This window comes from Camarhynchus parvulus, chromosome 2, assembly GCF_901933205.1.
Source record: "Camarhynchus parvulus chromosome 2, STF_HiC, whole genome shotgun sequence".
Classification (NCBI taxonomy): Eukaryota; Metazoa; Chordata; class Aves; order Passeriformes; family Thraupidae; genus Camarhynchus; species Camarhynchus parvulus.
In genome coordinates this window covers 20,222,332-20,244,477 of record NC_044572.1, presented here as the reverse complement: position 1 = coordinate 20,244,477, position 22,146 = coordinate 20,222,332, and the positions used below count along the sequence as shown (strand labels likewise).

General features: G+C 40.3%; 1 protein-coding gene across 5 annotated transcripts in view; it reads left to right on the top strand.

Annotated features, from left to right (window-relative positions):
- The first annotated feature begins 1,959 nt into the window (after positions 1 to 1,959).
- Positions 1,960 to 22,146, top strand: part of CACNB2 (calcium voltage-gated channel auxiliary subunit beta 2) — a 245,547-nt gene continuing 225,360 nt past the window's right edge. For all 5 annotated transcript variants that reach the window (XM_030943441.1, XM_030943439.1, XM_030943438.1 and 2 more), the window contains exons 1-2: positions 1,960 to 2,151; positions 12,603 to 12,695. In XM_030943441.1, coding sequence (XP_030799301.1) covers positions 2,056 to 2,151; positions 12,603 to 12,695 — 189 coding nt within the window. In that variant the 5' untranslated portion in view covers positions 1,960 to 2,055. The remainder of the gene's footprint in view (positions 2,152 to 12,602; positions 12,696 to 22,146) is intronic.

The following is a 22,146-nucleotide window of genomic DNA, read 5'->3' as shown; positions in this document are numbered from 1 at the left end:
GAAAATCCAGAAGGCAACATGAAGGGCCACTGTTACACGATTAAGTGACTTCCACTCCCTTCTCTGTGTGAGAGAGAACAGGCAATCCCTGACAGATGCCTGAAAATCTACCAAGTAGATGTACTGAATCATGGGGGATCACCAAGTGCCTGTCCTAGAGCGTGCCTCCAAACAGAAGGATAAATTTCTCCAAAGCCATAAAGGCGCTAGAAATTCAAAGACAATATATTTCAATAATTATTTGCCACCCAGCAATCATTAATATGAATACTATATTTAGGTTTTTGAGTAAATTCCTTAATAATGATGATGGTCACAAAAAGTAATTCAATTGAAGCAATCTAATTTGTGTCAAAGAAATAACTACTTCAAAGCCTCTAGATGGTGAAGTATGCATTTTTCACACCAAATGTCTAAAAAGAAAATATCTTTTTGGTTATAACCACTTGAAGAACATCTGGAAGCAGTCCAGGCTCCAGCATCTTTATAGTTTCAAGATTGTTGAACATGTCTATTGAGTTACTTGAAAGAAAGTTAAGCAATAAACCCCACACTTTTAATTTTAAATTAAGGTTGTATTTTATCATGGACAACACCTTAAAATTCTAGAAAATCATTTTGAAATGTTGTCTTCAAAAATAAATATGAAATTTTCTGGACAAGTGAAAGTTCTTCAAACCTCAGAGCTCTTCCTCTTGCAGAGAAAGCTAATTCTTTCAATAAAAAAAAAATGGGCAGTTCCTGTAAGATTTTCACTATTCCTATAAGAAAATCCATAGGGATAAGCTAATTCAGAAAGAAACCTTATTAGTTATTATGAAAAATGAAATAAATCAACCATGCAATCCAGACAAAGCTTGAAAGTACTTCTTGAAATTGATCTGGCTTTTGTGCTGGCTTTGGTTTGCTGGCTTCTTTTTCTGAAAGTGACTTTTATTACTTTTAGTAATGGTTGTGATTTTAAGTGTGTGACATTAGGCCAGTCAGTTTCTAGACTTAGTTTTCACTGTTTATAATCAGCTGATAAGAGATTTCACAAACCTTCACAAAGTGATTCTGAAAACGTTTCCCTCATGCTGCATGGGGCACAGCTGGGTCCCATGGGTCCCATCCAGTGAAAGAAACGTATCAGCCATTGCGGGCTTCTCAGGGTCAGAGAGTTCGGTCTCTATCAGGACCAAAATGATCTGTCATTCACAAGAAATGACAGATCATCTCAGGAGTGGAGGGTGATTTTGCCGGATCAGGTTTCAAACAGGCGTTTCAAGCGCCTCCTGTGGGATACCTGATAGCACGATTGAGACTGTGCAGACACAGGTTATAGAAAATCCGACAGTGGGCTTCACCTTACTCATCCCTTGTTGATATGCGCACAGGAACCTCCAAGCACAGGCAAAAACCCTATCAACACCAGAGACCTATGGAACTTTCTCTGTCGAAGTGCCGTTTTGCTCGCTAAAACCGCAGGTCTTTGCCGGTGCGCGCTGAGGCAGGCGGTGCCGTGCGGGTCGAGACTCCCGGCAGGGCTCAAGGGAAAAGCAGGGCCTGACCGCACCCTGCACCCCGGCCCACAGCGCCTGACCGCACCCTGCACCCCGGCCCACAGCCCCAACTTTGCTGCTCGGCCGCGTTCGGGCTGGGCCGGATGGCGCTGGGCGCGGATCCCGGCGCGGATGGCGGCGCCGGTGCCGCCCCCGCCCGGCGCTGCCGGTGGGAGATGCTCGCTGTCACTTTCCCTCTTCCCCACGCACCGCCCCCTGCCCTCCCCCGTGCCCGCCGCCGGCGCTGCCCCGTTCCCGGCGCCGAGCGCTCCCCGCCGGCAGCAGGCAGGGCAGGGCCGGGCGGAGCAGAGCGGAGCGGAGAGGAGCGGAGAGGAGCAGAGCGCAGCGGAGCGGAGCCGGGCTGGGTAGGGCAGGGCTGCCCGCCCGCTCCTCGGCATGGCCGGGCGCTGAGCGGCGCCCGCCGCCCCAGCTCGGCTCGGCTCGGCTCGGCTCATCTCGGCTCGGCTCTGTCCCGCCGAGAGGCTCGGCGCCCAGCCACCCGCTCTCCTCGCCAATGGTCCAGAGCGACATGTCCAAATCGCCTCCCAGCCCGGCGCAGGAGGTGCAGATGGAGCTGCTGGACAACCCCCTGCCCGCGGCGGCAGCGCAGGTACCGCGGGCTCGGCCGGGGCGGGGGCGCGGGGCAGGGCGGCGGGGCCCCGGAGCTGCCCGTCCTTCAACTTTGGCCACCGCCGTCTGAAAAGTTTGACAGCTCCCCTAAGATGCCCGAACTCCCCACTGTCTTCGCCCCCACCCTCAAATGCCATTTAATTAACGTACAGGGGATGCTCTGTGCTGTAGAAGCATCGTAAGTCAAAAGAACCTTGCGATTATTTGGAGGATGAATATGTAAGAACGCGTTGCTAATAGTCTGATCTGCCGCACATGTATTACTCGCAGGGTACGGCTATTTTCCCCTGCTCCAGTAACCTGTTGTATCGTACCTGATGCTTCCCACGCACGGCTGAAACCTCCCTCGTCTGTTCCACGGCTGGTGACAGTCTGTAGGTGAGGGAAGGCGATTCACGCCAGTCGTTCGGCAGGAATTTTGGGGAGGCTGAAGGTGTTGAACATGCTGCAGACTTAAGCTGCTCGGTTTTCATGCAGAAGGTGGTTGTACAGTCGTCTCAGAAATTTTAAGAACTCAGTTCATGTGTAGTGTTCGGGTGGATGGGTGATGAGAAGGAGGCAGGGTAAGGCATACTTAGAAAAGACTTCATATTTTGAAAGATTGTTTCTGTTTGATGTATGAATGTTGCTTAGTATCTTCAAGTTTGCAATAGTTGGCTACAAAGACTTCAGAGTGCTGTTTTTGAACCCAGTAAAAGGGTGGTAAAATCTGATTGTGTGCATTTCAGATTACAAACATGCATGTTCTTTTTAGGACAGAGGTTTTTTCCTTTTGGGGTGCAGTTTTTACTGTTGCTGCCAAAGCTGTCTCTGATGCTTTGTTTGAGAAGGTGGACCAGCTCCATCCCAGAAGTGCTTGATTGACAGAGAAAAATGCTGTCAGTCTGTCAACAGTCTTGGTGATTGATCTTTACTTACTCAGGCCCAGTGACAGCAGAGCAAAATCCAGGCACTGAAGCGGAGACTGGGTTAAACTAAAAAAGAGAAAGTGTCTCTTTGGATGTCAGTAGCCTCCAAGCACAGAACAGACATTTCAGCAGGGCCATATGCTTTGCCAGCTTCTCCAGAAACAGTGGCAATGGAGCTAATTTCTGACCTACAAATCCTCCCCTTTTTACATCTTTTCAGCCCTAAGCACAGATTCAGCAACTGTCATATCATATGGTACCTCTCTGCTGGGGACAAATGTCAAATACTGATCATAAAATTGATTTCTCAACCCTACTTTTTACTAGGATTAAAGAACCTCTGTTTAGAGAGGAAGAATAGTTTGCTAACACCCACATTATTTATGTTTCAGGTAATGCATTTATGTTCTGTTTTATAAAGCAGGTTTCTGAACGTTCACGGCCAAAAAGATTCACTTTTTAAGACAGTGATAATGCACCTTTTTGGTTCAGGGAATTTTTTCAGTTTTTGGAATCAAAGTCATTAGGCAGAACAAGAATCATCTTCTCTATATACTTGTTTTAGTCATACATAAGCCTTGGTAGAGAGGAAATAAGTTTATGGAAACAAAAGAGCCCTTTGTCTGAATAATACTGCAGGTTAATTCATTAGCAAGCACTGCATTTAGAGACAATTATTTTGATTTTAATTTCTGTTCCATAAACACTTAAAAAAGCCCAATATTGTAAAATCATGCTGCTTTAGAACACACAGTGAGAAGGAGAGGCTTAATGAGGACATGGGAATCATCAAGTAGTTTGCCTACAGGTACTTCAGTTATTTGCACCACTGTTTTTTTCTCTAAAGTAGTTGAATATCAATCCTAGAAACATTTCTGCCAAATAATCTGTCAGGAAAAAAAAAACCCAAACCAACATGTGAGCTTATGGTGTGATGTCACTCCTTAAAGTGTTCACTCTGAACTGCTTCTTCTGGGAATTATGATTTAAGGAAATATTACTGAAGAGCCTTCGTAGAGTTATACCAAGTCACAACAATTCTCTTGTCCAAGAATTTTACTTTTGCAAAGCTGAGATTTCTTTTAAACTATCTTAACATCATGGTCAATATTTTGGATAGTGCCTGTCCATCCATTTTGGCCAAACTTGTCACCATGGGTCAGAGGAGTGAAATGTAGTTAACACTCTAGAAATAGTTCACTTAAAAGGCAGTTAAATATGTGAAACATTCCTAGATAACATCTGTGTAAAATCTATTTCTTATTTTCATAATGCATTTTCCTAACAAGATCTGCAAACAAAAAAAATTCTCTTTGGGTGTTGATCATGACAGTTATATTGTATTTTTCCAGGGAAGTTCTTTGCAAGTGGGACAAGATATTGGTGGTTTCTTTTTTGTATTACTGAAAATTCTGGCTTTGAGGTCCATATGACTGTAAAAATATAGTTCTAGTTATAGTTCAATGTGATTTTAGTCTCAGATGGATCTTGGTCTTAGACAGAGTTGCAGTAAAAGCTTTGGATGTCCACTTTTATCCAGACAAATCTGCATGCTGACAATTACACTGTAGACTTATTCACAATGTCCAGGTATATGTCAGTGCAAAGTGGTGGTTTTAGGTGTGGCCCTTTTGTAATGAAATCAGCATTAGGTTTTCTGAAAGAAAAGAAGCAAACTGTTCAAATGTATCATTGTTTGGTGATCAGTTTTTTGGTGTATTTTTTTTTAAATCAACCCCAGTCTTCTCTTTACTTCTTTATTTAAAGAACCCCCTTTTTTTTTAGGAATCTGAATTAGTAGAATATTCATTTTAATAATTTTAATTAACCCAGGTGCTATTATTATTTGTTTATAATATAGCACATTAATGCCTTTCATGGTAACTCTTAGCCTCTCTTCTTTCTTCCCCTTGCTCGCATGTAATTTTCTTAAGATCCTTCTTCAAAGTCTTTCAGTCCTCAAAATCATTAGATCCAATTTCTGTTGCTGTTCTCTCATCACAAAGCTTCCTGTGCTGTGCATTAGGGACAGTCATAGCAAATCAGATGAGTAAATTACACAAAGACATTTCAAAGAAAACAAAACCTTCTATCAAGCAACTACAGACTACCTTGTGGAGGGATGAATCTTACACTGGATGAATTCTTCCCTATTCCTCATTATTATTTTCCTCCTGTTCTTTTTTTGCCTGCTTATGCATCATCCATCAGTGCACGTCCTAACAACCTGACACATTTTATGTGAAAACAATTCTCTTCTCGATTGTTTTCTTCAGCTCTTTCACCTGCATTTAGATTTCCTCCACTACATGGTACTGCTAAATGCTTCTGCCTTCCAAGTCTAAAGGTTTCATCATCCCTGGAGTGCTTGGCTTGTTTTTCAGGTTGCATTGCAGAAGGTGAACTGAATGCATGAGTCCAGGGGACAGGCATGTTCAGTTTTCCTTCTGTATCAACTGTGATTGATGTTGAGGTGAATTTTAGAGTGATGTGCATGTGGTGACACCAGAAAATCAGCTTAGTTACAGGACCTTACACTGGCTGTTGTCCTTCCTGAATCTCCAGCTACCTTCTCAGTTGTATAGCACTGTCCCTTCACTGCCTGTCTTGTGGTAATGAGGAATGGAACAATATCCAGAGATTTATTCTCAGCAGATTAATCACACTGCCCTCTGCTGCTTTCAGCTGAGTTGATTTATCCCAGTTCATACTGTGTTTACCTGTTCTTCAAACAAACATTTGGCAGCCGTGTATTTCCCAGTACTGACTTGCAAGAATACTTTGTAAGCCATAAACAAACAAAATGGATATCCCTTTGCTTACTTAAATAATAACAATCCCATTTGTTAGAGAGGTGTGGAAGGTTTTACTCTCTTCTGGCAGCATCCCTAGAAGCCAGATCCAATGTGGCAGCAATTCAGTGGAGGATATACAAATGAAGGAAGAAGAGATAAAATCCAATTCCATTCCTTGGACTTCCTCATGGCCCTCAGCAAGAGGTAGTGTTTTCTGTCCCGAAGTAGCAATCTCCTTTCAGTGTTGTATTCCTTACTGTCAAAAATAAATTTTAATAGAAAGCCCTTCAGGTTTCAGCTATTACTTCTCTGATAATTCTCTGCTCTTTGGGGTTTTTTTGCATTATCCTGTACTCAAACAATAAAAGGTGATTTTGCATGCTCATCTCTTCCAGAGATATTTTCCATTTGGGTATTACACATTATCAGCATAAATGGGATGTAATAGTTGTTCTTTACATTATCCTATAGAGGAAATTCACTCTGAAACAGTTCAGCAGTTTCAGTTCTAACTTATTTATCTTCTAGAGGCAATCTCTGGTTTTGTCTTGTTTTGCCTCTACGGATGGAAAGTTCCTGTGCTATTACAAGGCTGGCTTCTCTGGAGTCTCAGTTACTTTTCTTCTGCTATTTTTACTCAGGTCTTTACCGTACTGCAATAGAAGAGTTTAAAAATCAAGGAATCAAAATTGCCTTCCCCACCCTCCAAGGGATAGCCTTGGTCTCTGTCCTCAGGGTAGCAAACCCTTAGCAGAGGGAACCTGTCTCAGAGTTGGCCGTTGGTTGCCGCAGGCGTCCTGCTGTCACAGAGTCAGATCTCTTTCTGTTTGCTTGTGCAAGTGAGACGCAGAAACCCGTGGAGAGCAGGTGGGGAGGCACAGGCACGTGGCCTCCAGCTGTAGTTGCCAGTTTTAAAAGGCTGCAGGAGGCCCAGTGGGGTTTGGGCATCAGCACCTTCTGCTGCTGTGTGCTCCTGTTTTGCTGGGGAGGGAGCTGACATCTTCATTGCTGGTATTACAAGAAGATGTGCAGCAGGTTTGCACTGAGGGAGGTTTCCAAGCCACTGGGGACCAGGAGAGCCAGCCAAGTTCCCAGCTTCTTGTCTGGCAGGTGGAAACTGCCAGATGACCTGGTCTGAGTCCAGGGTGAGCGCCCTGGGAGATGGCTCAAAGTATAGGAACTGGCAAGAATAGGGCTGTTTCTAGATGATGCAGTGTTGGCATGGCTTTATCACAGGCCAGCAGAAAAGAGCATCTAAGATTTAACCATTGCAGATTGCTCAGCAGAAATTAGTTTTCTTTTAATGCTGAAAAAGAAGCATATGTCAAATACTTATTTATGTATTGTATTTGCAAGTTTTGAGAAGTGAATTATTTGTGGATGTTTGGGTTTTTGTTTTTTGTTTGTTTGTTTGTTTGTATGAATTTTTGTTTTGGTGTAGGTGTAGGATTTTATAAAATGAATGTGAAATGGACTTTGCAGACTATCCCTGTAGCTGCATGAACTTGATGACTATATTGGAGATCCTCAATTTGATACGATTCCTGAGGGGAAGTCCTGTCTTTCCTGAGTTTTGTCCCTTTGCAAAAGTTGTTTGGAGAAGTTCAGGGTTTGAGACCTAAGCTGGGGATTCTTTTCTGGAATGGGGACACGAGTGTGTGCTGCTCAGGCTGAAGGTGTGTCACAGGGCAGGGTGCCTGTCACAGGGCTGTGCTGATGTTGGCCACAGAGGGTGACTCAAACCCCTCCTGCTGAGGTGGAGGCAAGCCAGGATATGTTGCTTTACCCTACCTTGCCCTCATTCCTGTCATGGAAGGGAGCTGTGGATTAGTGGGGAACACATCACCAAGGTCTGTGTACATCTTCCAGCCCTTGGCTCTGTGGTCAGGAAGCTGACCTCTACTCCTTTATGAGATTAGTATGATTTGTGGTGACAAAATCCGAAATATTAATGTCTTTTTCTGTTGAGTGAGAGTGTGGGGGTTGCAGCTATGCAGCTGATGCTGGAAGGTTTAATTTCTGAGTGGTGGTAAGCCTGGCTAGTGGCCAGAAAGGGCCCAGGGGGTCTGACATACAGGAGCATTTGTTTCCTTGTTGCTTAAAGAGGCAGTGGCTGTTCTTTTAAGGAAAGGATGGAGCTGGATGCATGTATTCTGCACTGTCCTGTCATGCTGTGTATGGGACGTGTGCATCTTTAAATATTTTTTAAGCTTTTGCATGGGAAGGGAAAATATTTGGTGCATATTTGCATTTCCGACCTTCTAGCAATTCCCTAATCCTTCAGGAGCTCACTTTTTACCTTTTCAGGTGTTCTTTTGATTTTTGTAGTTGGTCCCTTGTTCATCTGAGATGATGTAAGATTCTGTGTAGCTCTGAAATTTTGTGTTTTGGTTTTGTTTTCTCTAATTTATTTCTTCCATCTTTGTTCAAGCACCTGACTTGGTGTCAGTGACTCTACTGCCTAAATCATCTGTACTCTTCCTTCATGAGACCAGTTTTTAAGGGTTTATCTCTGCCATGACCATCAGTCTCAATGGCTGGTGCTGTTTTATCTATGATAAATAGTTCAGGTTCAGACTCATTCTTTGTACAGTCCTCACCACTGCTTTGCTATGAAATGCCATTAGAGTGGCTTCTGGTGAAGGGCATTTTAAGACTCCCACTGAAGACCAGTTCCCTGGTTGTAGATAGTTGGTAATTTAAGATGTTTTACATTTCCTCTTGCAGATCAGAGTATTTTGCCTACAGTCATAAACGATGCCTTCTGCTTGTCACGTGTGTTACAGGATTAAATCTTATGTATTTTATGTATTTAATGTGTTGAGACAGAACCTCATTAAAATTAAGAGTTTCACGGAGCAGCACTGATCTCATCTGTTTACAATAACAAGTACTTATACATAAAACTGTTAATTATCAGGAAACTGCAGTGTATGCCTTTAATACTTCATATGATTCCCATGTTTCACTTGATGACATGGGTTGAATAACGGTTGCACAATCGGAGTTTCTAATCAGAATTGGAAAGCAGAGTCTTTCTTTGCTTTGTTGAATCTTGATTGATGAAGTGGTTTTTACAAAACTACTTTGGTTTGGTTTTAGTTTTTTTGGTAAGGTTTCTCGTTGTTTTTTGGGTATTTTATGAAGCTTTAGAACATAAATGTGTGTGTTTTATTTCTCCTCTTTGAAAACTCAGCCAATTTAAAAGGAATTTCACACCTCTGACTAATAAATGAAGCTACACTTTTGAACTTGTAAACACATGTATACATAACTTTATGTTTGAGTAAGATGCTCTGCTAAAACCCAGTAAGAATGTTACTGTCAGCAAACTTTTTATATGAACAGGCTTGTTCACAGGGCTGGAGCCAGTTGTAAGCAGCTCAGCTGGGACAGATGATGGTGTGCCAGCCCTGCCCTGCTGGCTTTCGAGGCTGCCACCATTGGACACTGCATGCTGGGCTGCTGAGGTGTTTGGGCTCAGTGGTTGTTCTGTTAGGTGCATCTGCCACACAGGTTAGCAATGACTGCCCCGTGTTGCTGCTTTTACTGGCCAATGTCCTCGTGTCGTGATTCAGCCCTTTATTTTTAGCTGCCTAATTGCAGCCAAATGCTGCACAGAACACAGATAAGGGAATGTATTTTAACATGAAAATCACAGTAATGTATTGGGCAAAAATAGTCTCTTTTTTTCACCCTGAGAATTGAAAGTAACTGAGATCATTACATATTTATTTTTATTTATTTATTTATTTATTTACTAAGGCCTCATTCTCACATTAAGATCTTTTGGAAAGAAATAGACATGAAGAAGAAAAACATAATGATCATGACAGGATGAGTATTCAAGCTTCTCCACATGGCAGAAATAATTAATAATTTTTAATAATATATAAGATTGTTTTGATTATGGAAGGCTAACCTCATCTTCAGAAGAAAGTTTCAGGCATTTCTTACTGTGGGAATAAGCTTGAATGGCGTGGAAAACAAATGTAGTCCCCAGTTAGCGTCTTTTAAAATAATGAAAAGAGTCATCAAATCCCAGGTTTCCCACATACAAAAGTTGTCCCCCAGTCTTCAGACTGGAAACTGCTCTGTGCAAAGAAGCAGGTGTAAAACTGACTGACTACAATCTGCAGCCACAGCCTGCCATCATGCCAACAGGTGTTTTGTGTTTAAAATTAGTGTGTAGCTCATGCTTCTGAAGAGTTTTCACTTATAAAACAGTAGAACAAAAATATGCATGTTGCTGTGCACAAAAAAAACCTTCTCAAACTGAAAAATCAAGGTGAGTTTTAGCCTGAGCTGCATTTGCTGTGATGTTGCCCGAAATAAATGCTTTTAGTCATTGCTGCACAGATATAAGGCAGGCTTCTCTATCTGTGCTTGTAACATATTCTTTTTCTGCTCTTATTTGTTTTATCTTCATCACTCTAGACTCAGTCCCTCTTTTGACTCTCATAATTTTTTTGTGTTAGCAAACTGAGCACTATGATACTTTAAATAAAATAAATATTGTAGAAACTGGAGACAAATTCAAAATGTGTGACTATGAGAAAGAATATTTGTACATGTTTTTAATTATCTCCTTGGGAATTACACAATATTGTACTGTGCACTATAAATGAAATCGCCTAGATAGTGTGGTCTTCATGTAGATGCTTTATATTCTTGAGCTCCTTTGTGAATGTTAGAAATTGTTTATTTTTTCATAAGTGTATTTCTATATTCTTCCACAAAAATTGTAGGAAAGGAATTCATAATATTTGTCTGTAACCCTAGGCAATTAGCTCAATGGGAACCATTCAGAACAGGTAAATTTTGATTTAAAGATGTTGTTATGTTTGAAGAATACTGCTGTCAGAGACACTTTTTATGTATTTTAGGTACCTTGATATTATATTAGGTGGAATATTATACTAATTGTGTTATACTAGGTGGAAAAAAATGGTTCTGGTAGAACTATTATAACTGGAAAATATTTTTAATAATTTGCTTGTAACAGTGGTTCCAATCAACTAATTACTCTTTTTGATCTAGAAAAGACCTTTTCATTACCAGCAAGTTCTTCAGTTATAAAAGATTCCTTTTAGAAATGCAACCATGTAAAACTATTCCTGATTGAAATTTAATTTTATATTTTGAGACCTGCTGGGTTACAGTTATAGACTCATCAGAAAGTCCTGTTTTCACCCCCGTAATCTTCAACATACTGATTTTTGTATAGTTCTGCCCAAACCAGCATGCATAGAATCAATTTGGGTGCCTTTAAGAAATTTCTTACATGGCTGTTTTGCAGTTTTGAAAAAATCATATGAGCTTGGCAAAATGTCTTTCCCATGAATCTGTTTTTTGGGGGATACAACATTGCTTTCGTTGTAGGTCGCTGTTAGGTTAGTGAGATAACAGATACTGTTTTTGCTGACAGTGAGTGTCTGGCTGACAGAACTGCTGTTCCTTGAGTCATCTTTCCTAAAAGATTGATGCATTAGATTTCATCTGGTGCTCCAAACTCACCCAGAATCAACACAGTTGATTGATCAACACAGTTTGAGATTGTTCTCTTGCATCTGGTGGAGGCAAGTTAACCTGGATTTGTCAATGATCTGAAGTTAGTAGTGGCTATCTGTAGTCCTCCTCAGATAGTCTGAGACTGCAAAATATCTAATCACACTTAGCACACGTGTTACTGCTAAGAGCAGCATTCACATTTTGAAGATATGATATTAAAAATCTGCCAGTATGAGATTTTAAGTGTTCAGCCTGCACTGGAGCCCTCTCTTCCCCACCATGAGAACCACTAAGCTCAGGCCCAAAGCTTTGAAGGTTGCACAGCCCAGAGGTGGTGTCATGGCAGAGTTTACAGTCCACACAGTTTGCACTCACACAGAAATAAGTGGTTGCGAATTACATAGTTTTGAACTATTTCTTTTTTTTCCTTGTAATTTAATGTAAAAATATTTATTGATGATCCATGTTTAATGCACAAAAAAAAAAGCTTTTTGTGGACATGTATGCATTTGCTTTGTTTCTAAACCACTATTTTCTGTATTTCTAAACTATAGTTTTAAAGTTTTGTTTTAGCCAGCCATAGCTTTCTCATCATGTCTCTTTAAATTCCTAGCAGATAAAAGTAGATAAAAGATGCCTTGCTTTTTACTAGCATATTACCCCTTTCCCAGTTACACATATAGTCCTTTTTTATTGTTATGCTGCTTTTACTTTCTTGAACTTATTGTAAAAAAATTATTATTGTAAATTCTCTCTGAGTTGTAAGATTGTATCAACAAGTTGTTTGTCACTTCTTGCTGTTTAATGTTCCCTCAGCTGACTTGGCTCATAGCTGTGATGTACTGGAGACCACTCCAGTACCTCCTTTCCTGCCTTGTTTATTTAAACTAGCTGCACAACAAACTGTACTTTTTAATCACTGTGACTTAGGTAAATAGTGCTACATTTATGTAAGTCTATAAATATGTTTCTGAACCCAAATGTGAAAAAAGCCCAACAACAGCAAAACATTTAGGGCTCAATTGACCAAGCCTGGTGAGCAGTTGCGCATACATCCCATCAGTTACTTACTGAATATGTGCTTATTGATTGACACAAAGCTGATAATCTGAATCCCTGCTAGCCTGGGAAACACTGGAAGCTTTCTGTACAACACCAACTAATGCTGTAATGCTGGTTCTCTAATCTGTGGTTTTTTTGTTTATTTTTTTTAACAGTCCTATGGTAAAGGGGCAAGGAGAAAGAACCGATTTAAAGGCTCAGATGGGAGTACATCTTCTGACACTACCTCCAACAGCTTTGTACGCCAGGTATGGGCTTTCAGCTTCTGCAAGAGTGGATGGCTTGCTGGTATAATTGTTCAAAATATAATTTTTAATTTATTTTTTGTAAGTTGTCAACTCAGAGTGATGCTGTAGTCTGAGAAATAGCAGAAGTCTCTTCTGGCACAATGAAAAATATTTGGTTGCTATTGTTTTGATCTTGGCATAAAAATACTTTTTCATTTCTCATTCCTTTCCATGTATAGTAGTTACCCTTATTTTTGTTACTCTGTCAGGTGGTTAAAACTGGAGGAAGAGGCAGAGTCTGATGGAAATGCCTAAAGTGGCAACATTTGGAAGAAAGAATCGAAACCCTACCAATCTTCAGGGTTTTCCTGCTTAAAATAGTTCTGCATGAGGCAGTGTTAACCTAGATGCTTTCCTCCCACATCCCAGTGTTATTTTAAGGCATGGGTTGGAGGGGAAATCCTTGGCAGCATTTGTCCCCATTGCTCTGATGCTGGAAGGAGCCTGTAGAAGATGGGGCAGTGGTGTGGGCTTCCGTGTCCTGGTGTCTGTGTGTCTGCTTCAAAGGGAGAGATCCTGGTGGAGCCCATGGGGATCCCAGACCAGTGTGAGTGCTTGCAGGACAGCTCATTCTGGCCAACAGAGGGCGGCTGGAAGTGTATCCGGAGCCCAGGGTGGCGCTGGTGCTACTGAGACTGTGCTTCTGAGGAAGGAGGGTATGTGTCAATGGACATGTGGATGACAGCTTGGAGGGCAGAAATGGTACCTAGAGCACCAAAGTGGCTGAGCCTGTGCAGGCTGAAACACAGTTTTTCATGCCCAGCTGATTCAAACCATAAACCATGGTATCTTCAATGCAGACTTGGCCATCTCTTTCAGAGAGGTTCTGGAATTTGGGAACTTTCATAGCAGAGTTTTGTTATATATTTTTTTAGCATAAGCAGGCATCACACCTCCTTCTCTACTGGCTTGTTCTGCATGTCCCTTCATCCCAAATTATTTAATGACTCCATTGATGTTGCATTGATTGTATCAGTACACATCTCCTGTTTTCAAAATTCTTTGATTTTGTGCTGCTGTGATTGTGTTGGTAGGGTTTGTGGTAGGCTGTGGATTTGATAAAGTCAGGCCCTTATTACATTTCACTATCTGTTGGACCTATACATGAAATGTTAATTGATCATGGGAGTTTTCGGTGGCAGTATACTACATCAAGGTGGAAACCCTGGATCAAGTAAATTACTTGTTTGGGACATTTTGTCCTGTCTTAAAATACCATGAGTCGAAGTGGTGTTTGAGAGTAGCAACAGGATCTCCCAGTTCCAAGGAATCTTTGTAAGGAATTCTGTGTTGCTGTTTCCCTTAGTTCCTTGTGGATGTTCAATTAAGCCTGGAACATTTTTAGCAGAGTATGAGTGTTTATTTTACACCAGCTGCACATGCTTCTTTGCCTTTCTTGTTTACCTAAATGAAATCTGAAGTTGGTCTCAAGTATCTCCTCTTGCTTCTCTGGTCATGGTGAGGAGCAGGGCAAAGAGGATCCACAAGGAGGGGGATCATCAAACCAAGCAGTGATGTTGAGGTGGGCTCCTGGTTGTCTCTACTGAGTGTGAGGTTTATCAGATATCCAGAGCTACCATAGGAAGCAGATTTGGTAAGCTGTACACTGGGTGTGTCTGTATCTTGCTGAGGGCTTTAAAGGGAGTGTGACATTAAGTGTAGATTTTTATAGAAGAGATTTTATTTTATGAAATAAAATTTAGTAATTACTTGAGTGATGCAATGCAAACGATTGAAAGGTGAATAGGCTTCTGTGAAAAATCAGAGATTTTATAGATTGCTGAAGGAAACTCGGCTTTGAAATGGTATTGTCACTGAAGATAATGAAGGGATGTTAATGGCTAAATAATTAATAAATAATAAATTAATAAATAATTAATGGATAAATGTTATGTGAAATTGTCCAGAGTAAATTTTTAAAAAAATCCCCACAAAACATTCCTACCAAGTAATGTACAGGCTGAGGCATTCAAGTTGTAGCGGATGTATGAGAGAAATAAATGCCTCTTCACAGTTGCTGCTGAGATGTTTATATCAGAGCTTGGATTCCATCTTCAGGAGGCTTTCCTGCTCTCATCCTTCTCCTGGGACAGATTGCTTCCTCTTGCACTAAGGAAGAATTGCCACCAACATGACCAGTGGTGTCCAATGTTCCAGATATTAAACAGAATGGGGGCAGAGTTTTCTGCTGGCTCAGCTGCTGTGCTCTTCCCAGAAACTCTCTTGCTATACATATTGTTTATCTCCAGCTATCTTGCAGGATATTTTACATGGTATAAATGAACATAGTTGTTTTGCAATAGCCATTTATTTGCAGGAAAATATATAAATCCATTAATTTTGTGTTCTTCCAAGATGGATGAAAATTGCAGAAAAACAGGGCAGACAAATGAATTTAAACTCTATAGACTCAATGATGTACCATTAATTTCCTGTTATTTTATTTTAGTGCTGTATTAAAATCAAGAAATAAGTTATTGCTTAAAAGTTAATTTGTGGAGTTGTGTAATGGGGATTTTGATCTAGACACAGGATACACACAACCTGTTTGTTTCAGCAATGCTTATGATGCCTATAGCTGCCTTTTATTTCTCCAACCTCTTTTCCCTCCCTCAGTTCCTGTTTCCTTTCCCATTTATTTCTTAACTTCTCCTGCAACTTTTATGTGCATCTCTACAAGTACTTCCCTCTGCAGTACTTCCTGAAGCAGGAATCCTGGGGTTGTCCTGAACATTTATCACCAGGATCTGTCTGCATTCCTCATAAAGAAGAAAGAATGTTTGAAAGGTGCTTTTGTGTCGTATTTAGCTGGCTTATCCTTGAGCTGGGGGAGCTGTGAGAGGTGTGCAGGTTCTTGTCATCAGCATCAATGGAAAGTGGCAGTTCCTAACACAGAAATAAATTGTGGCTGCATAAAAGAAGACAAATACATCTAGTTTTAAGGAAATGTACATGGAAGGCAATTGAGGTATTTGGCAAGAGCAAGGATATAGTATTCAGTCTTTTGAATTCACAGAGCTGCTGGGCATTTAAGTTAAAGCTGCTGCAGGGGGGAGGGACTTCATGTTTATTGCTAACATTGATAAAATTTATTGTGTGGGTTTTGGTATTTCCTTAAGGACATATGCCACTCTTGTTCCAGTATATATACCCAGTAACTTTCCTGCTATGCATACCACATGCTACAGTAATAAAAATAATGCCAACTTTGTACTCTCTCCTTCAAATGAAACTAAGTAACATTCAAATTGCTTGAAAACTCCTGCTGTTGTATAAGAAGAATGAAATGTGGTCTGCACAGCCCTGTGTGCAATGATCTTTTCCATTTAAATCTTTTTGTGGAGTGCTGAAATAGAGCAGAGCAATCTATCCAGTATTGTTTCTGATGTGTATAAAAGAAGACTTAAACTGGAGCAAGAGCATCTGTATATAATATACAAATTAAACCCCCATTATTTTCAGTCCAGTTAGAGCTCCTTTGTGCTGTGAATTTTATGTATTGATATAGATTTTTATTATAATTTTTACTTGTGACACTATAATACATATGAGATTTTTAGGGGAATGTTTGGATCATGTTCTATTTGTTTGTTACAAAAAAAATGTTTGTTTAGTTTTGTCTCCAGCATGTTATTGATGATATTTGAGCTTAAAAAAATAACAACAATTTGGCCTTCTTTTTATTTGCTAGCAACTACTGCTTGTCTTTTCAATAGCAGGAGAGGGAAATTTTTTCCACTCTGTTTTCTTGTGAAGTTGTATTGGCAATTAAGCTGTGTATTTGGAAAGCAGAAGCATCATTGCACAGCAATCAGCTCCTAACTGAATGTAATAATGTCTTTAGGGAACCAAAGGACATTGTGTTATATAGTTTTCATCATCTTTTTTGAGCTTTGGAGTGATAAGCAGCTTGTTCTTAGGGTTAGTTATGAAAGACTGAATTGGATTTGAGCTCTAGTTCTTGCCATTTTGACTGATGCTTGGTAATGATTTTGTTCCCAAGGGTTTCTTCAAAATACAGATCAGACAACATGTTTTGCACACAACACTATGGCACTTCCCAGGAACATTTTTTTAAGCAAATTGCATGTTCTGGTAGCATTACACATTTTCTGGCTGTGCTTCTGAACCTGTCTTTGTCAAGGTTTTATTTTAAATTGTAATGATTAATCAGAGGGGCAGGCTAAATTGTTGGGATTTTTATGTATTGCAAAGAGAGATTAGATTGTGAAATAGGCTGTTGTCTATGGACTGGCTTACAGAAATATTTAAGGTTTTACAAATCTGTTTTTTTTTCCTTTAAATGTTGGCTTGATGCCTGTTGTACTGTGTTCACTCAAAAACACAGCTATAAATAAATATGTAGGGAATTCATTATTCCTCTGCTTTCCTCTAAGGACTTTTGCCTAGCTGTGTAATTACCTATTGAATTTTATGAATGGTAAAACTAAGATTTGCTCTAAAAACCAATTTGAAAATATTGACTTAGTTTTGCTCACAAACATGCCTCTTAATCTTGATTTCACCAGAGAACTGGGCCGTGTCAGAAATGTTTTCCTCTTGTTTTAATTGCTTTTTTTCTTCCAGATGTAGAGCTTAGCTTTGATTTTTAATTTTTTTTCCCTTTTCATGAGGGGAAGAGCTTATGTATTCAGCTCAGATGTAACCTACCAGTGAGGCTATGCATTTACAGGCTGAGCCACAAAGAACTGGTGTAGAGTGGGCACAGATATTATCTTTGGTCTTCATGCCCAGTACTAACAATCTTAGGCTGGCTACCTGCCTGTATATAACCTGCTGGGACTATTCCTGCTTCTTGAAGACTATATGTGAACAAGATTGTGGCTAGCCAGAAGATCTAAATAAATAATTACAAATAGGGCTCATTTGCCTATTAATATATTCTTACATTCTTTGTGGGCTTCAAATTATGAGACATGTTTTGCTTGTAGAGAGAAGAAGGAGCTTTGCAGATTGGCTTTGGCTTTTACCCATTAAAAAATGAGGCATGTGAGGGACTTTTAGAGGTATTGTGCAAATACTGATTATAATACATAAAAATATGTACCTGCTGCTCAGCTCAATTTTCTCATCTCCTATTTCTGATGCAAGTGTCTGGAATTGTTTTGTTAGATTTTTTTCTGATCTCTTTCTACAGATTTCCCTGAAAGCCACATCAGTGATGCTTGTGGCCTGTGCTTGCTATTGTGGCTGCATTGAAGCCTTACAGAAGTGATAAATTCTATAAAGTCTGCTTATTTCAAACACATTAAAACTGTTATTATTGTGGTGCCCTATGTTTTTCACCATAAATTGTAAGTTATTAAAAGAAATGCATTGCACTTGGATAAATCCAACTTACAGTGAGGCTGGCATAGGGAATACGATGTGTGTACTGCTCTGTTCTTCTGGTGATTGTGGGAGCTACCAAACTTCCCTCTGCAGGCCACTGTGTGACTTCAAATCCTGGGCAGGCACTGTAGTTTCAGGGTGACCTGCTGTTTGTGCTGAGCAATGTGAATCAGCTCTCAGTCAAATCCACTGAGACTGCCTGTGTTGTGATGCTACTCCAGGAGTAGTACTGGCACAGGGAAGCAGCTGTTTTCTGTGTACTTCTTGTGTGAAGTATACCAAGTTCACAGCAGGGTGAGGAACTTGGAGCAGTGCAGGTATTCATAAGAACATGTCAGTTCAGCTGTTGATGTAGAGTTTCATTTATGGCTCATAAATGAATAAGTAAATTGTTCTCAGTTCCTCAGTCATGGTAAAAAGCAGTTGGATGGAGAGTAGGGGGAGGAAGGACAGCTTTTAGAAGAGGCCTGGGTTGGGAACATGGGGCTGGAGGAAGGGAGGTGAGAGAAAAGGACTTTCCCTTCTGATGGCGCTTGTGGAGCTGCAGACATGGGGGGAAAAAATCACATTAGGCTCATTGAGCTATAGATTTCCTTGGCTGTAGTAAGAGTTTGAAAAGTCTCCTTTTTTGGCCTGGAGAGAATAGAACAGATGCCCCTATAAAGCATGGGATTTTGGCAGGCATGACTGAAGGGGAGATGGCTGAGAAAAAGCTGTCAGAAAGGAAGTTCATTTGTGGACTTCAATTCTTTCATGGGCCCTTTTTTGCCTCAAATGGTTTCTAAGAATAGAAGTCAAAATGTTGCCATGTGTTTAAAAAAAGCTCCACACACCCTCTAACCAAAACAAACGGGCAAAACATCTTAATGCTCTTCTGACATGTCCGTTTATGCTTCTTGTAGCAGGGTAAGAGAAAATTATGGGGGGGGGGGGAGCAACTAAATGTAATTCTTTATAAAAACAGAAGGGTAGGAGCTCTCTTTAAAGCCTCGAATGGGTGTGCATATTTGATGTTACTCTGCATGCAGCTGAAGTCAATACATCCTTTTCCAAGGAGCAGTGGAAATTTTGAAGGTGGGGCTCATACCTGATGTCTGCTGAGATGTTTGCCAGCATTGCTTTGGAGCTTGCTAAGATGATGGGTGGGTGTTGAGAGGTGTCTGAGAGGTCAAATGTGGCCTGCTGCGAGAGAACAAGGGAGATGCAAGCTCTGAAGGGGGGTGGGTGGCATCCCTGGGGGGAAGCTGTTGAACTTCCTTTGGCATTCCCATTGCTGCTGGCTATGTGCTTCTCTGGTTCTGTCAGGGAGAGGAGGAATGGAGTTTTCCAGTTGCTCAGTGTCTGCCACAACCATCACTCAGCCATGTTTGGCAGCATCAGATCCATCATTTTGTCACAGCCTTCAAAAGGTGAGGCAGGACTCGTGGTTGGCTGAGCCAGGGGGGTTGTGCAGGTGACAGAGCTGCCTCCATGCCAGGAGGGTGAGGAGGAGGAGGCAGGGGCTTCATTGTTTGGGCAGACAGAGGTGTGAGGGGTTTTTAAGCATTTAGCGAAACTGGTGAAGCATTTTTGGTAAAGATGCAGTTGGAGACTCCTCTATCATAGTGGATGGCCCATGGAATGAGCAGAAAGCCTAAACTGGGTTAGACTTAAGACTTTGTCTTTGGCCAAATACCTTTATGGCTGCTGATTGCTCTCTGTGTCCATCTTTCAGCTTTGTTCTAATCAGAGTGGGCTTTGCAAGAGCTGAACTTCTCAAAAGCCTTAGAGCTGTGCTGGGAACCTCCTTGCCTGTATTTGCTGCTCCCTAGTGTGGGGTATAGCAGTTTTTCCTTTTTCCATGGAAAAACACGCAGTTGTAAACAGTTAAGATCAAAATTAGGAATGGGATTGAATGAGAATCAAGTGTTTTGTTTTATTTTGTCCCCTGCTTCTCCCAGAAAATTCAGTGTGGTTTCTAGTTCCTGTATGCAGCATTGTCTATAAATTTGTGGTGAGATGCAAGGTTTATTGTATGCTATCATAGATGTCTTAGAGTAAGTACAGACATACAAAATATCTGCAATGGAAAAAGGTTTCTGATGCATATATTTAATTATAGTGAATGCAGAGACTGTAAAAATGTTTTATGAATATAAATGCAGTATTTTTACAAGTTTTACTTATGGGCCTATCTAGTTGGAAAATTTTTTAACAAGACCTTAAAATATAGGGGTTCTTTTTAGAAATAACATGTTTTAATTCACGTGCAAAATTCAGTTTATAATTGAGTGCATCATAAACAATTGTTTAGTTCCTGAAGTGTTTTCTGTAATTTTCAATATTGCATTGATTTTCAGGGCTTTCATTTACGCTATGTGGTTTTGATTGGGAACAAAACACCTAACACAAGGGAACAGTTTGATCCTCTGTAAAGCAAATGTCATCTTCTGCTCCAAAATTCAGGCAGATTCAAAGGAAAATAACTGCTGTTTGGCCAATGTGCAGCAAGCTGCTTCAGTTTCTCTCCGTCATGAAGATGAGCTGCTCCCAGTTGCTGGCAGGGCTCAGGGAGTGCAGGAAGATCCTTTGCAATTAGCCAGGGGGATTTACTGAATCTTTTGTTTTTCACAGTACTCCACCAGTACATTCCTGCTTCAACTCAGGAGTGCTTAGTTTCGTCCCTCACTAATAGATACACTGCAAAATATACATGCCATTTCTATTTAGTTAGTCACAAAATTGCCAGTTTTATGGACAGTTGCAGCAGAGAGCTGTCTTCTCTTGGGCTATGTGTTTAGACACATTTCCAGTGCTGATTATATGTTCCTGTATACTTGAATGTTGCTTTTTTTGTGTGATCTCACTCAGACTTTGCTGGAATACTAGGTTCATTGAAAAGATTTATGCTTCAGTACTTTTTAAATTAATTGTAAATCTTCTCAGGAATGGAATTATTTTTTTTGTTATCAAATTATAGAGTGACATCCATGTGAGCACAATTTAGTGAATGTTGTTTCCACTGATGGTCACATAATATTTTAGCTCCCAAATATGACTGGCCTGAAAAAGAGTAGGGCCTTAAGCAAATCTATGTATATAAAACCACTTCTTTAAAATCTGATATTGTAGAATATATAAGTTCTTTATCCTCTGCCAAAGGAAATAAGTAATTAATAATGTTCTTGAGATGTGCAATATTAATTCTAAGCCCCATATAAACCTGTAGTCGTGTATGTGTTAAATGGTTTTCATCAGATGTTTTAATCAGATGGTTTACTAATAGGATAATCAGGTCTTGGATAGGAAAGAGAAGTAATTTCTGCAAGCAGGCAGGGAGCTGAAAGAGGGGAGGATGGATGAAGTGAAAAAGGCATGAGAAAGATGAAGTGAAAAAGAAGAAATATAATTATACATGCTTTTGATATTCTTCCTCCTATTGTCTCCACTGGTGTTTGCAAGTTTTCAGTTGCTTTGCAGATTGAACCTGGGGAGTCTATTGCAGGATGAAATTTAGCCTTCTCTTTTATGCCAAATTACCTTTAATTGCAATGTCTTTTATGTTAGAAATATAGCTTTAAGCCATGGTTGATCAGATGGCTCCAAAAATGTCCTTATCAGATCCCACTTTTGCGGGGACTGAGCTGAAGGCAGGCACCATTGCTCCTGTAGAAACAGTGAAGCACAGCTAGTTGGGTTTATTTTTCCTACAAATGGAGAAAAGTATAGCATATGTTCAGTAATCTCCCCTTGCTACTTTTCTAAAAACGTGTTATTGCATGTGTAGTTCTCTGAAAAATCAATCACTTCGTCCAACTTCTTTGACGTTATTTATTTTTTAGGAATCCTTTTGAAAACAGTAATGTGTCAAGGAAATGTTTGTTTATAATAAGAAAAGATTAAAGACTATTTCAGCCTTGTCCTTGAAATAATTGCTGAGAAAATTGCCAGAGTTGGTAATAGAGTTTAATCAGGAGTTTGTTGGTTTTAAACACCTCTTTCCAAGATTAGCTACAATTTATCCATCATCTGCCATTTAGACTGAAATGGGAAAAGGATGCTTTCCTAAGCTGCTCGTATT